General features: G+C 33.9%; 1 protein-coding gene across 2 annotated transcripts in view; it reads right to left on the bottom strand.

The window, feature by feature from the left end:
• Positions 1 to 17831, bottom strand: part of LOC150106189 (RRP12-like protein) — a 582235-nt gene that overhangs the window by 157872 nt on the left and 406532 nt on the right. For both annotated transcript variants that reach the window (XM_090392222.1, XM_090392221.1), the window contains exon 23: positions 4879 to 4959. In XM_090392222.1, coding sequence (XP_090248348.1) covers positions 4879 to 4959 — 81 coding nt within the window. The remainder of the gene's footprint in view (positions 1 to 4878; positions 4960 to 17831) is intronic.

Below are 17831 nucleotides of genomic sequence, written 5' to 3'. Positions count from 1 at the left end.
ATCCTGATGGTATCCCACCAAGTGTCATAGTGATATGTACTCCTGAAATAGCTCTGTTCTTTATCATCTATAACATCCAACCTAGTGCAAGGAAACAAGCCAGTGTACACGTGTGTAGAGGCTTAAGTGCTGTGAGGACATCATGTTGGAGGCTTAATGGATTTTTTACAACACTCAAAAAGAATTAAATTAGAATTTAATACTTCCTATATTTTGTCCTAGTCACTAGGACATCTACAGGGATTACAAAAACAATTAATGTAACATATACACAAATAACAAACATTTAGTGTCACCCACGTGGTTGGGCTTAGTATTGTTTGTTATTTGTGTATATGTTACATTAATTGTTTTTGTAATCCCCATAGATGTCCTAGTGACTAGGATGAAATATAGGAAGTATTAAATTCTAATTTAATTCTTTTTGAGTGTTGTAAAAAATCCATTAAGCCTCCAACATGATGAAGCCAGTGTACAGTCAATTCCAAAAAGTTATCTGTTTTATCATCAAACTATCACCCTATTGCTCTTACCTCAGTGTTTTTTAAAGTAATGGAGGCCATGAACAGTCAATTTCTTGAACAGCTGGAGGGCTGCCAACCAATCAGTGACCACCGATATGGATTTTGTCAATCATGGTCGACATCGGACCTCCTTGCTCACATCATCCACCTCTGGACTCAAGCGATGGAAAGGTCAGGATAAATCTGATATTTCCAGGGCATTTAGGCCTTCTCAGCAATTGAACATCTTATGGTCAGTATCTTCACTTTGTAATTGGATTGTACAACATGCACACATATATACAGTTTGTCAAAAAAATGTATACATACTTCAACAGATATCATCTATTTTTTTTGAGGTTGGATTGAATTACAGTAGCAATGTATAGTATGATGCTCTCTCTCTCAAATGATGTCGTTACTCACATGAATACTAGCATCAACATGTAACTGGTAGGACAGTCCATTTTGTTTGACTGTTTGGCATGATTGTCATTCGAGGAATGCAAGACAGTTTTGAGTCCCCTCCCCTACGTTCTCCTGATTTTAACACCCTTGGACTTCGACCTATGGGGGACTCTAAAGGATGTAGTGTATCATAGAAAACCACCTACATTTGTGACCCTTCAGAAAGAAATTGAAACGGCATGCACAGCAATTCCACTGGACACTTTGGCCAACTTTGCCCAAACAGTAGTTCAATCTAATAATAAATGTCTGGACATTAATTTTAACCACTTTGAGCACCTCATGTAATTGTTGAAGTCAAAGCTAACTAGTATTCATCCCTTGATGTCTGTATAAATTTAGTATTACAATTCCTATACAGGTTTTTCTTTTGCTGAAGCGTGTATACATTTTTTTGATGCTCTGTGTGTGTGTGTGTGTGTGTGTGTGTGTATTCCCATTAATGAAGGTTTTCCTCAGGGCTCTGCTATTGTTATTTCACCTATCCTCTTCCTCATACATAAACTGCTCTCACTAACTTCAAATACTATTCAGAGTTTTGCTGATGACAGCACTCTCCACTTATCCTGCTCATAAATAAACTTTGCAATTTTCAAACATCTCAAGCTTAAGGATCCTAAACAATGAACTCTGAATCATCCTTCAATGTGGTGATAACAACCTAGTCACCTTCACTGTTTCCAAAACACAGGTTTTCATTTTTCTCTTGCAAAAGAGATCTAAGTTCTTCTCATTACCTCTGATAATGCTGAACAGTCAAGACCAGACAACTAGACATCCTTTTGTGTTCAAGTTACTTTTATTCTGTCCGGTTACTTACTTGTACAAATCACAAATCCACCCAAACTTGGAATGCTACTCTCTCACATTTACGATGGAGAACTAAAACCTCTCAAAATTAATGATGCTTTTCAGTAGCAGTGGTGTGGATGGCTGATGTACCCTCTCTCATAGACTATCCTCAGCTGCTGTCTCACAGAATCTCAGTGTCTGCATTGTCACTTTAGCAGAGCTAGCATTCATTATGCCTCTCATTTCTGTTTAACCTAGAACAACACAAGCAACAACTGTTGTACATCCTTTTACAAATGAACTGCTAGTTTCATTAGATCTACCTCAGTTCTGGGGATCAGTCTCGTCATGAAGAGACTTTCCAAAGGACAACTTCTAGCACTTCAAGAGAAATATTAACAGATGACTCTGCTCTTGAAACCAACCCACCACACATGGTATTTATTTGCTATATGCCTTGCATCCTCTTGTGTGGAAGTGATTATATATTATATTATAGGATGTATCAAAAGTCAGCTGCACATAGGCCAGTAACAATATGTTTTATTTAAAAAAAAAATATATATATACAGTGGTATCTCGCTAATCCAAACTAATAAAAACCGTGCTTGTTCAGATTAGTGAATTTTTCCCCCAAGAGACAACAATAACTAGTGTTTAAGACAAAAATAATCAGATTCTAATAGTACATCAATTTAATTCTGTAAATAAATGAAGCAACTGATAGAAAAAAGTTACTGTACTGTAATGTAAAACTTAAAAAATAATACAATACACAAGTTTATTTATGTAAACAATTTAGTTTGTATGTACCTGTATTGTTGAGGATTCTGATTTAATAAAATTGCATAGTTCAGTACATAACTTAATTTGCATAAAAAATATCACTTTCTTGTACACAACACAAAAAAAAAACGTTTCACAAAATAACACACAAAAAAAGTGTTATTTCTTTGTAAAAAAGTCATTGATTTTGTTTTGCTTCTTGGAAGCTAAACTTTTTTCAAATGCTTCTTCTCAGAGCTACATTAGCAAAAAATTTTGTGGAATGGCGTATCATTCTGCTTAGCCCATTCTATAAACATATTAAAACTGTCAACTGCCTCTTCATGTTTTACTTTTTTTTTTTTCTTCAAGTTCTTTATCGTCAGATAAAGTACTGTCATATTTATATTTATAATTTCAGCGTCTAATTTGATTTCGAATTCACTTTCGGTTCTACCTGTAATCCATTCCGTAACATCTTTGTGAAATTTCAACATCTGGATTTATATTTTTAACCAAATTATGCACGTTTTGAATTTCCTCTTTTTGTGTATCACCATAGTTCTCTTAGTAAATTCTAGAAGGCCACAGTTTTTTCCATGATGCTCGAATTGCTTCAGGTTCAACAGCTTCCCAAGCAGCAGCAACTGAGAATGCTACATCCTTAATTATTAATAATATTACAGAAAATAATAATACGTAATAAATAAAACTTTTTTTCCCCTTACAAACTACAGTTCAGATTAGCGAGATACCACTATGTATATATATAGTGGTATCTCGTATGTGTGCGTGTATATAGATACACACACACACACACACACACACTAGGGGGCTCTGCCCCTGACGTCCAACCCCCATTGCTTTCTTCAGCTACCCATTGACCACTTCCCATTCACTGAGAAGATCCTTCTCCTGTAGATTCTTATGTAAGGCACTGCTTCAAGTTGCCTCCTAAGTTTGTCATAATCACCTGCTGTGTAGTTCCATATATATCCCTTCTTAACTGAATATTCCACATCTGGCAATCTCTTAAGTCAAGGTAATATGGCATAGTTATGGACAGATCTTCTGATCCTATAACCAGATCCAGCACTATCAAACCCTGCATTCCTTCTGTCTCCTGTCATTTTAATAAATATCTCTTAGATGTATAAATTCCGTTTCCTTCCCACCATATGATCTTTCCTCTGTTCAGTGTCCACATAATTTGAGTCTCATCATTCTTGTGCATTGTACATCAAAAAAGTCAAGTTTAAAAGATAGTGCTTTTTTAAAAAATTATCATTGCATATGATACAACTCAAGAAAGAGACATGAAAACTTTTGTTGCTTTATGCATGCTCTTATCTAATTCAACAGCAGCAATGCATCTGAAAGCAACAGCACTTTTCCTCCTAAAAATGAATTTTAATAATACTGCTTTTAGAAGTAAAGATGAATATAATTAATCAGTAATTAATAAAAAAAAAAATTTCTACATGAATGAACCTAATATTTTTAACTGGTATGAAATGTTAAATGTTTTTAAACAATTAAGGTTTCCATAAAATAAGACTGAAAAACTAAACTCATTACTTTTTGAAATATATAAGTTTTAATAAGAGAATACCGTGAGTAGACATATAAATACAAAATTAATAACGGAAAAAACTAATGTAATTATCCAGGTGTCTATCAGATTCCTTGCTCCTGTGAATTATCTTATTTCGGACAAACAGGAAGATATGCCTCCATTCGGCTAGAAGAACACCAGTCTTATATTCAATACCTTGAACCTGAACTCTATGTCTAGTGATGATGGCATGTTCTGCAAGTCCAGACTGTTCAGGTTCAAGGTATTGAATATAAGACTGATGTTCTTCTAGCCAAATGGAGGCAGATCTTTTAATTCTTCGCCAACTTCTTCAATGGAAGAAGACAAGAGTCCTTAACAAAAGTCGGTTCCTCGTGGAATGGCTTTATAAAGAAACATGTGAAACTTTACTTCACTCTCCTAACCTAAACAGATCCGATGGTTTATGTCTATCCACTTTATGGAAGATAGTACTTTATGAATCAGCTAATCTTTCCTAGCTTTTTATTGTATATATAATATTTTATTTTATTTAATTTTTATTTTTTTTTAGTTAGGAAATTTATTGACCTTTTCAGTTATCTTACATCAGCTACTTAGGTGGCGCTTTTTGGAATTGTCAGTTATTGTTTAATTTTAGCTTAAAATGTACTGAAGATGCCTGTGACACGCAGGCAAAAATTATACTATAAAATAATCTTTTTACATGAGTTTTTCTGGTATTAATTTTGTATTTATTTATTGAAACATATACACACAACTATATCTGCTTACCTCGGGAACAACAGAGGCAATAAATTTCATATCTGGTTCTTTAAGTTGGTGAATTATGGTAGCAATGCATCTTAATCGAAACTAAAAAAAAAACATATACACATATATGGATCAAGGAGCAATTTAGAACACTGAATATATATGTATATATCTATATTGGTGTGTGTGTGGCATATTAAAAAAAAAAAAGGACCGAACTTTTTTTAAATAGTGAGCCAACCAGCACAGGGAGCGTGCTGCGGTTACTCAGTGCACCTAACGGCACTTTTTGACAAAAAAACTCAAAGAAAATGAACAGATTTGAAAATGGTTAAATTTCAGTAGTTCATAAATGTTTATAAAGTATGCCATGGTAGCAACGTCATACACCATTCAATGAGTTGATGCAGCAACACTAAATTACTATATACAGAAAAATGTCCATGAATGCCCAAACGCTCTTCAATAAACTAGAAGAATTGAATGAACCATATAGTTTTCATGTAGCTATTTTTTGGAAATATTAATAAGTGATTAGCAAGCTTAAATTTCATATAGCAAATGCTGATTTTTCAAGTTTAATGTTTATATTACCAGAAGAAACTGACGTAACTTTAAAATATACTGATTATACTGTAATTCTTCTCAGTCATATTTAAACTGTTAATTTGAATTAACTAACAGTTCATCTTCTTTCTTAAACCAATATTAAATTATTGAAAATTAAGTGGATATCGAATACCACATTATTTCTTAGCCAAATAAGAAACTCAAAAAGATAGGAAACCTAATCTAAGAGTTGGCTCTTAATTCAGTAACCAATATTAAATAATGAGTATGCTCAAGTAAGAGTGTAACCATTTAAATTTAGAACCAATCATATTAAATGAATAAAGAAAATTCCTAATTTTGTTTATTCATTCAGAAAACCAATAAAAATATTTAAATTTCAAATTGATATGTAGCTGGTGTGACTGATTTTTTTTCTAACAAGTCATTAAAATAGTAAAATCTTAAAAATACTTGAGATGCCATAACAGTGTTCAGTCTTTTTCATTAATACTTCAGTAGACATTAAACCAGAAAGATGTCACAAAAGAAGGTAGCAGTATTATATGCAAGTATGACTAAGAAGAGGTAATCTATGTTAAGTGATAGTCAACATCAAATTCTTGATATTGTCTGACCACACATTTAAAACATATATAAAACACATAAAAGAAGTAATTTTAAAACAGAAAAGAAAAGTAAATGAAATCGTAGTTGTAGTAGGCACAAATGACTTAACTGGCGATAAGTTCAATATGAGAGAGGATAAGAGGAGAGAGTAAAGACTGAGAAAGTGAAAATCGTTGTATTTTACCTCACTATGATAAAAACGAATTAAGAAGAAGGGCTATGATGGCAAACATTCAATGAGTAGGCTGTGCAGAAGGAATGGATGAGAGTTTTTGAATGTGTGGAGTGAGTTTGAAGGCAGATTGGATTTGTATAAGAGGAACGGCCTACTGAATGCATTTGGTATCAGGAGTCTAGAAAAACTAAATTAGAAAGGGATGAATGGTGTGAATGTGAGTGTCAGATTGCCAATGTCGTATAACTGTGTTAATGATGGGAAAGGGCTTTGTCATGAAAATGTTGATAAGAAGAGAACAATTTTGGGATTGTGTTCGTCCGGTAAGGGCCCATCAAATCTGTGCAAAGATGTCTACACGTGCAAGTCATTAGAGAAGAACAAAGATCTGCAAGGTTTTCCAACTGTGTTAGGCAGACTGCAGACAAGACAATACAAAAGAAAAAACAGGTAGATTACTATATCTGTACATGAATGCTAGGAGTATCAGAAACAAAGGAGTAGAGTTTGTTGGCAGTCAATATGTTACGACCTCAGATTGTAGGTATTAGTGAGACCTGGCTATCAGAATCAGACATACTAACTGGTATCGAGTGACAATGGTATGATACAGTATTTTTAGGCAGGACAGAGGTGAGGGGGGAGAGTGCTGCTAATGATATCGGATGACTTGAATCCATTTAGAGTTGAAACCTATGATTGCAGTACTACTACTACTACTAACAATATTTCATGTGGAGGTGAGTTTGAAGCTATCTGGTGTATGGTGCAATTTAACAAGATCAATTACATAGTGGGGTGTTGTTACAGACCTGGTGAATCGGTTGTTAGTGATGAAGAAATGTATCATCAAATAGAAAATATGAGCACGAAAAGAGTAATCATAATGGGAGATTTTAATTATCCAAATATTGATTGGATAGCAGTAGAATCTCATGAGAAGAATGAAAATGCATTTATTGAGCTGTTGCGAGACGACTTCCTCAAGCAGCATGTGATAGAAGGAACTGGAGGGCAAAGAGTGTTAGATTTTATTATAGTGCCAGGGGGCGTTTCAGTTAAAGACTTAACTATTCTGCCTCCAGTTGGTGACAGTGATCATGCAGTATTCATTTGGGAAGTGACTAAGCTTATGAATGTTCCATTCAGAAAAGGTTACTACAAAACAGAAAATTATGACCAGTTGAGGAGTATATTGAGTTCAGTGGAATGGGATCTGTTGATGGATGGAAAGAATATCGACAGTGCATGGGAAACATTTAAACAATACTTAAATGATGTGATATTAGAATGTGTCCTGAGAGTTCGAAAAATAAATAGAGTAGGAGTCAAATGGATGAGTAATATTATTAAGCAAGAGATGTGAAAGAAAAAGACAATGTGGAAAGAATACCGTGTGCATAAGGATGATGTCCATTATGAACGTTAATAAGAAGCAGGCTAGAAGAGTCACAACTGTTTTACGGAAAGCAAAGTCTCAGTATGAAAAGAAACTGGCTCTGTGTGCTAAAGATAACCTACAAGAATTCTATCGACATGCTGCAAGTAAAAGAAAGAAAGAAAGAAAGAATATAAAGAAAGACATTGAGCTGCATTTTTGAAAATCATGGATACAACTACCATGTTTGAATAAAAACTTTAGTTATTTAAACTAAAGTTTTTATTCAAACGCGGTAGTTGTCTCCATAATTTTCAAAAATGCATTCGGATCACCGTGTAAGCTTAAAAGAAAGGAAAGACATTGAGCCCACTGTTACCACTTCACTAGATGAAGAAATGCAGGTGTATGAGGAAAAGGTATTAGAGCTGTTCCACAAAAAGACATAGAGAATCATGGAATAAATTTGTTTCTAATTTAGAACATGATTTATATAAAATAAGACCCAATGTATATAAGATTTTGAAACACCTAAATGCAGATACCAAAGAAAACATAAAATTAAACACTGAATTGAAATTAGAAGAAAGAAATTGTGCAAATTGTGGTGATTGAGGCCTCTGCATTGGATGAAGTTTGCAATCTTGAGTATGCTGCTCATTTCCAATACTTTGGAGCACATGACCTGCTGATGAATAATGCAGATGATAAGATGGCAGTTTTGGAATGTCTGGATGCATTTAACTTTGCTGCAAGTCTTTACAAAACCCATCATTGCAGGAACACCATCGGTTGTCACAGCTACAAGCCTGTTCAGAGGAAGTTGGTATTTTTCCAAAATGCTCCACACGGAGTCAAAAATGTCTTCCCCTACAGTGGTTCCATGGACGGGAATCATTTCCAAGAATTCTTCAGTAATATTCATATTGTCGTCGCAAGCCCGAAGAAACAGAGCAACTTGAGTCACATTGTGAATTTCGAAACTTTCATCAAGTGCAATTGAAAATCATTGTATGTTTGCAGATATTTCTTGCAACTGGTCATGCAGATTATCTGCCATTTCAGTTATTCTTTCGATCACGGTATTTATGGACAAAGAAATATCATGAAACACTTGCACATTTTTGAGACAGATGTTTTTGGCTGCTTTTATCATACACTCTTTAACCAAGGAACCGTCACTAAAAGGTTTGGAATGCTTTGCCGATAAATAGCAGATAGTGGGTGAAAAACTAAAGAAGTTGGTAAGAAATTGCAGAGTTTACAGAGGATGCAATATTGACTCAGACCATTATTTATTAATCATTACTATTAAGATCCCAACCTAGAGAAATAGAAACAATACAAGAACACCAAAACAAAAGCATGAGCCATTTAAGATAGAACTGTTACAGCAAGATAGTATCAGAGAACTATATCAGAGAAGACTTACAAATCATACAAGAAAATAAATGGCAAAACATTAAACAAATAGTATAACAAGCAGCATATGAAGCCATAGGAACAAAACTGTGAAGTAAACGGAAAGGACTAAGAACCTGAAACCCAGAAATAGAATCTTTAATAAGAAAGAAAAAAGAAATCTACCTTAAATGACAGAACCATAGGAAATGAAATAGAATATAAAAGAATCAGAACAATAACAAGAAGAGAAACTAGGAAAATCAGAAGACAAGACTGGGAAGAATTTGTATCAAGATTAGAGCATATAAATGGACCTCAACTAAAGAGCTATAAAATCATTACTCTAGAAACAAAGGATGATCTAAAATTAGAAGGCCCCTCCAGAAAAAAATGGATCAATCACTACACCCAGCTTCTAAACAATAATAACCAAATTAAATAAAACAAGTAATAAGTCAAGAAACAAATGAAGAACCAATACAGTTAAATGATCTAAAGAAAATATTGGAAAAACTAAAAAATAGAAAAGCTACAAGAGAAGATGGAATAAATTCAGAACTATACAAATACAGCTCTAAACCATTTCAATTATGATTAATTAAATTTCTAAACAGAATATGGGAAGAAGGAAACATCCCACAAGAATGGAAGACAGCAATAGTCATAAACATATTCAAAAAAAAGGAAATAGAAAAGATTGCAGAAACTACAGAGGAATATCCTTATTAAATACATGCTATAAAATATATCTAGATATAATTAAAAGTAAATTAACACCATGGGTCGAGGAAATTATTGGAGAAGAACAATGTGGCTTTAGGAAAGGAAGATCCTGCACAGATCCCACATTTACACTCAAACAAATTATAGAAAAAACAATAGAATTTAACTTCCCCAACATATATGGCCTTCCTAGACTATAAGAAAGCATATGATTAAATCAACAGAACAAAATTAATCAATATACTGTATGAATTGAAAGCTCCACCTCAAACCACAAAAGCAATAGAATATATAATGGAAGAAAGCTATATTAAAATTAATAATGAAACAACCGAAAAAATTAAAACCAATAGAAGTCTCATACAGTTAAATGATTCAAGGAAGTGGATTATCACCAATACTCTTCAATATATATATATATATAATTATATATATATATATACACACACACATACACACCTGGTCGTCGACTTACGACCTATGCGACTTACAACCGTCCGCACTTACGACCATAAAAAAAAAAAAAAAATAATAATAATAATAATAAATCAGGCAGCTGCGCGTACGATAACTATGGGATACGATAACTATCTCTCACATACACTCAGTCGCTTTCAAGCATCTGTTGCGTGTGGTGCATTAAATAAAATTCTACTGAAATACTACCCATAAAATGTCTAGTAAAAGGAAAATGGTATCCCTTTCACGTAGCTAAGAAGTCGAGGAAAACTATTGATTTAGAGTGTAAAATGAAAGTTATCCAGAAGTATGAAAGCGGAAAGAAAGTGAATACGATGGCACGTGACTTGAAGTTATCACATTCCACGGTATTGACGATACTTAAGGACAAAGAAAGAATTCGGGAAGCTGTGAAAGGTTCTGCACCTATAAAGTCTACAATTTTAACCAAACAACAATAGAGACCATCCATGAAATGGAGAAATTGTTGTTTATGTGGATGGAAGATTTAATACAGAAAAATTCACTCATTTGCCTTTGCACAGTGCAAGCGAAGGTTGGAAGTCTGTTTCGGAGTTTAAAATCACGCGCCAGAGACGATTACACAGAAGATTTTCAGGCTAGTACTGGATGGTTTAAGCGTTTTAAAAAAAAATTTGCTTTGCATAATGTACGTGTCACAGGAGAAGCAGGAAGTGCAGATGAAGCCCAAACATTCGTTGATAGTTTCGACTCTTTAATCAAAGAAGAAGGTTATCTAACGGAACAAATATTTAACATAGATGAAACCGGCTTGCAATGGAAACGCATGCCTAATCGTACGTACATACACCAAGAAGCAAAAAGAATGCCAAAATTCAAAGCTTTTAAGGATCGGTTAACTTTGTTGCTTGGTGGGAATGCCGCGGGTTTTAAGCTGAAGCCTTTTCTCATTTATCGTTCAGAAAACCCTCGTGCATTTAAGCACATCAACAAGCACACACTGCCCATTTGCTACCGTTCAAACCCTAAAGCTTGGATGACTCAAGCAATGTTCAAAGACTGGATCATGAACTGCTTTATTCCCCGGGCTCGTGAATATTGTGCGGAGAGAGGTATCCCTTTCAAGATTTTATTGATTATGGACAGTGCCCCTGGCCACCCTTCAACATGATGTTAGTGATTTCTATGCCACCTAACACACCCGCTCTCATTCAACCCATGGATCAGGGTGCTATTTCAGCATTCAAGGCTCACTACCTCAGAACGACATTCGCACAAGCCATCGAAGTGATAAATTCTGATGCAGATTTATCTTTGAGAGACTTTTGGAAGCAGTACAACATTCTTCAGTGCATCTAGAATATTTCGACAACATGGGAATGTGTAACAAAGAATTGTATGTCGGGAATTTGGAAAAAGTATCTATAATGTTATGCGAATACATTTGAAGGATTCGAAAAAGGAAAGAATCTGGAAGTGATTACAGGAAAAATAGTTAAACTTGCAAAAAATCTTAAATTATAATGTGAAATAGAAGACGTGGAAGAGTTGCTAGATTGTGAAATAAAAGAACTTTCGGATGAAGAGTTGATTGAATTGGAAGCACAGTGTCAGAAGTAAAAGCGAGAAAGGAAGAAGAGAAAGAAGAAGAGGAGCCAGAAAAGAAATTCACTGCAAAGAGTTTATCAGATTCTTTTTCGCAACTGAATAAAGCTCTCGCCAGTTTCAAAGCAATGAATCCTAATGTCGAATGATTCACAAAGGTTGAACGTATCATTCAAGATGCTGTTCGTTGTTATCGTGAAATATATGAAGAAAAAAAGAAACAAACTGTTCAAAAAAAGCTCAGCATGTTCCTCATCAAGAGAACATCTCCTACCTCAACCCAAGAACATGACCCTGACGATCCACAACCCAGTACAAGCAAAGATTAAAAATTGATTTTGTAAATTTCATTTGTATTAATTTTTACATTAATTTTAGATTGTATTTTTATGTTTACAGTACAGTATGTACAGTATTATTTTTCACATTATGTACAATATACATAATTATAAATTTAAAAGATTATAAAAATAAAGTATAAAGATGATAAAAAGATTAGAAAGGTTAAAGAATATTGTTAATAAATATATGGCCGACATACAACCAGATCGACTTACGACCTGTCAGCCAGAATGGAAGTCGGTCGTAAGTCAACGACCAAGTACATGTATGTGTGTGTGTGTGTGTGTAAGGAAAAATTTCAAGAGAATGGAGGAAAAACAAAATCATAGGAATTAAAATAGGAAAAAAGGAATTAATGTGGAAAGGCATCAGGAGTAGATGATATTCGACCAGAAATGCTGAAATATGGTGGAATAAAAGTCTTACAGTGGCTACACTGAATAGTTCAGAAAGCCTGGAGAGAGAGGGACGAATTCCCGATGATTGGAGTAGAGCTCTAATAATGCCCATATATAAAAAGGGAAATAAAACTGAATGTGAGAATTACAGAGGTATTTCCCTACTGAGTGTTCCTGGCAAGATCTATGCAAGTATACTTGAGAAACGGTTGAGAAGAATTGTGGAAGAAAAACTTGGTGAAGAACAAGATGGATTCAGACCAAATAGAGGCTGTCAAGATCAGATATTTGCTTTATGACAAATAGTTGAGAAAGCATGGGAATATAACAAAGATCTGTATTTAAGTTTTGTCGATCTGGAAAAGGCATACAACAGTGTGCCAAGAGAGAAGCTATTCAAAACACTACTGTTATATGGTGTCAGTGGTGCATTATATCAAGCAATACTTAGTGTTCATTTGAATTGTAAAAGTTAGAATTGAAGTAAGTACAGGGAAAATGGTTTAATGTTAAATCTGGTGTGAGACAACGATGTACATTATTCCCTCTGTGTTATTCATTATCTATATGGATAACATTATGAAGAAAAGTGGTATTAAACATGATATCAGAATTGGAGATGTTAATGTCAGTTCTTTCCTTTATGCGGACGATGTTATACTTCTAAATAAATCTGCTACAAGTTTGCAACAGTCCCTGACTAAATTGAATAACTGTTGTAATAGATATGGTATGAAGGTCAGCATTAAAAAGACAAAGGCAATGAAAATAGGTAGAATTGTTGAAAATGTCAATTGTCTTGTTAACGGGGAACCTATGGAACAAGTAAAACATTTCAGCTACTTAGGTATGATTTTTACTGGAGATGGTAAATTAAATATGGAAATAGACAACAGATCAACAAAGCTGGTATGGTAGGATGTCAATTGAATAAATTCATATGGAATAAGAGAGAAATTAGGAACACTAAATTAGCTGTATACAAGACAGTGTTCAAACCAGTTTTAACTTATGGATCTGAGAGCTGGGTCAGAAATAAAACACTTGACCAAAGACTAGAGACAACAGATATGAGAGTCCTGAGAAAGATTATAGGCATGAACAGATGGCATCAATGGCAATATCATATTAAAAACGAGGATATTAGGAAAGAACTTGACATTGTTGGCATCCAGGAATGCATTAGCAGAGCTAATCTCAGGTGGTATGGTCACTTAAACAGAATGAGCGAGGAAAGATTAGCAAAACAAGTGTTCTCTGCCAGGTTGGCAGGAAAACAACCCAGAGGAAGACCAAGATATAGGTGGATTGGTATGGTACAATGTGCCTTAGACCAGTGCTTCCCAAACTTCTTTATGTCAGGGACCCCTTTGGAAAAATTAAAATATTTCACTCCCCCCCCCCAAAAAAAATCGTAATATATACATATATTATTATAATATTTATCATCATCGTCAAATTCCTGATATATACCCTCAAGGGGTGTACAGGATTATATATTATAATATTTATTGTATTTATATTCAATACAAAACATACACAGCGAATATTGAAAAATTAAATGCAAATATTACATTTTTAGCATCTTGCATGGCACATCATCTCATATTGTTATACAGACAGATATATTGTTATTGTACATTTGTAGTACAAACACATGAAACGTAAAACGCTTAGTAATAAAGAAAGAATTAAAAACATAAAAGAAGTTTAATAACAATTTAATGTGATGGATGTGTTTCAATACTGCTACACAAAAAGTCAATATCAGGTGAAATATTTGAAATCGCAATTCTTAGATTTCTGCTTTGAAATGAAACTTATATGAATAATCATAGATTTACTAATATTCATTAAGCGCTGAAATACACAGGAAGCAAAATTTGTGAACCCGCACCAATGTGTGTGATTTTTTTTTCCATTAAGAAATAATAAATAATAAAAATTAAATACGTTTCTTTTAAGTTTAAAAAACATCTACTTGGTCTTAAAACATTTTCAATTTGTTTTCATTATTTCACGGCCCCCAACGGGGAGCGGCCCACAGTTTGGGAAGTGCTGCCTTAGACGATAGAAATATAAGATCTGATAATGATAATATTGGAGTCTTGACAAGTAACAGACTGATTTGGAGCAAAATTGTAGATAGGAAGTTAGTAATGATGTAAATTTTTCATGTAGTACTCATATTCTGTACACCCCTTGTGGGTACATGTCAGGAATTTGATGATGATGATGAAAAAAGGAATTAACCAGCCTTTTGTATGATGACAATCAATTTATTTTTGCTGAAAATGAAAACCAATTACAGAAAAATCTGCACGTATTGAAGAAAACAATAGAACAGTGTGACATGAAAATCTCAATAAAAAAAAAACGAAATCAATAGCATTTCAAGGTAAAGAAATTAAAAGATGCAAACTAGTCATCCACAACAAAGTAACAGAACAAGTGAACAAATTTAAATATCTAGGAAATTACATAAGCCCCAATGGAGAAATTGACAAACCAAAAATTCCTAGTAGCCATTGGAACTTTGAATAGACACTTTAGTAAATAGATGTCTAGAACAACCCAAATAAAACTATATAAAATAATGCCAAACCAATTCTCAAATATGGCAGTGAAACTTGAACTTGGGAAGAACGAGATAAAAGACAAGGAAGCTGCAGAAATGAAGATCCTAAGACTGCTTGCAGGCTATAAAAGAATAGACAAGATAAGAAATGAAGAAATAAGAAAATGGTTATCCATAATTAACATAACAGAAGACATCACAAACTACAGAAAGAACTGGAAAAACCACAAAAAAAGAATGAATGAGGACAGATGGCCAAACATAGCTCGAAAATATAAACCAACGGACACCGGGCAAGAGGAAGACCCAGGAGGAAATGAGCAGAAGATTTTTTAAACCCTTGAAAACTTTACAGGCAAACAATTGCCTAATACGGGAAGCCAAGAAGATGATAACTGGCTCTCACTGATGACTCATTGTGTTTCATAATTTTTGAAAATACTTGCTGACTTTGAAGTGAATTCTTCATACTTTTTTTTTAATTTTTCTTCTCTCAATTTACCCTCACACTATGAGAGAAATAATGCACACAATTTTGTCCTTTGTTTCAGTGCACAAGTTATTCAATTTCCATTTTTCTAGAAATTATCTCCCCTCATCAGCAATTTTTCCTTTTCTTGTTATTATTATTATTATGTGACACCTCCAGGAAGTCCAAAGACTCATCGAGGGAGGGCACCTACTCTACAACTCTCCATCTCCACCACCCAATCCAACTACAGTACAACTAACTGCATCTACTGCCCACTACTACCACTAGTATTTCCACAGACGATCACAAACATCCATGCCCATGGCAGGATTCGAACCCACAGCCTTTTGGCTGGAGAGTGGACACGCTAACCACTCGGCCGACCAGGCTGGCTATCTTAGAAAGCAACATTCTGGGTGAAAAAATATATTGTTAATAACAATTTTTATAAAAATGTATTTATATAATTACATTATTAAAACTAAATTTATTCGTGTTCAGCAAACTAACGTGCTTCAGAGATCGCTGATTGACTGTATCAGGCAATTATAAACTCGCATAGCCTGGATTCACATGGGTGCATATGCTGCATGTCACGTGAACAGCTGCTAACCAATAGAATTCAATTTTTTCAGCACGCTACCGACAACATGCTATAAATTAACAATGAAAGCATAAATATAGTTTACGATTAATCAGAATCGGATCTAACATTGAAATGGCAATATAAATTTTTATTATTGCAATTATATTACAGCAGGTTGTTGCATCCATATTTTAACTATAAATGTTGTATAAAAACTAATGTTTAAATCGATATTCCTGTTATATCATAAAAAGCAACCATCCTTTTTTTTTAGTAGATTAATTTCTACCATTCTATAACTCTTTAATACATAAGAATAAGTAAATGCCCATTCTAGAATTACTCTCTATGAACTCAATAAAATTCTTTCATACTCTGACTCTCACAGTTAAATTCAATGCTGAGAGATAACATTAAATACTTTACAAAACAAACTGAACTCAGCTAAAAGCTCTGTAGTTTCACTTGGCCATATAAGAACTTCCTTTGTAGAAACTGAGGCTAGGGATCTTGGAGTGTTAATAGATAGGAAGTTGAAGTTTAGGGCCATGAGGCAAAGACTGCAAATACAACTCAAAAGATAATTGCAATGCTGAAATGAACATTCACATTTAAAGATAAGGATGTTATTTTGCCTCTTTGCAAGGCCTTGATAAGACTTCACTTGGACTATTGTGCTCAGGTCTTGTTTCCTGATTTCTGTTGTGATTATGATATATTGGAGAGAATATAAAGGAGAGTGTTAAAAATTATGAAGACAGATTGAGAATTTATAGACTTCAGACACTAACAAATAGGAGAAAGAGGGGTGATATGATCGAGACTTACAAACTTCTGAAAGGATCATACAAGATTTCAATTGATGGAATTTTTCAATTTATGGAAGGTGGAGAAAGAACGAGAGCATCCTTGGAAGCTGAGAATGAATGCCCCAAGGAGGGTGTGAGAACTAGATTTTTTTTTGTTCATTCATTCACTCACTTTGCCTTATCTCTCAAATTCCTTAGAATACAAAGTTAAAAGGCCTCACTTAACTAAGATATTTGCATATGTCTTCTATCAACAAGCAAGTTTCCAAAAACATCTCTCTCTCTCTCTCTTTCAATTTTCTGAAGCAGTCATGAAGAACAATCACTCAAAGAACAGGAATACATATTTTTTCTGAAATAAAAACTGTAATAGATAAACATAAATTAAGTTGGGATAACATGGTTGGATTTGCAAGTGATGGTGCAGCTACTATGGTTGGTAAAAAAAATGGAGTAGCGGTAAAATTAAGAAATATAGTCAAAGACGAAAAAATTTCAGAATAAATTTTGCACCATACATTGCATTATTCATCAAGAAGCACTTTTGTGCCAAAAGTTTGCAGATGGATAATGTTATGGAAACAGTAACTAAAACAGTAAACTTTATCCGTGGACGAGCTCTGAATCATCGAGAATTTGTTACATTGCTTGAAGAAATTGAAAGTGAGTACGGAGAAATGATTTATTATAACGAGGTGAGGTGGTTAAGTCGAGGAGCTGTATTAAAACGGTTTTTGATTTAATAAATGAAATCAAAATTTTCATGACACAAAAAAATAAACCCATCGATGAGCAACGTAATGATACATGGATAACAGATTTAGCATTTCTTGTTGACTTAACTGGCCATTTAAATATTCTCAATAAAGAGCTGCAAGGAAAGA

The sequence above is a fragment of the Typopeltis vanoorti genome, chromosome 5 (genome assembly GCF_054136105.1).
Source record: "Typopeltis vanoorti isolate ZY-2024b chromosome 5, IOZ_Tvanoo_1.0, whole genome shotgun sequence".
Lineage (NCBI taxonomy): Eukaryota > Metazoa > Arthropoda > Arachnida > Uropygi > Thelyphonidae > Typopeltis > Typopeltis vanoorti.
The sequence above is the reverse complement of the archived record's forward strand: the minus strand, read 5'-3'. Positions and strand labels throughout refer to the sequence as shown.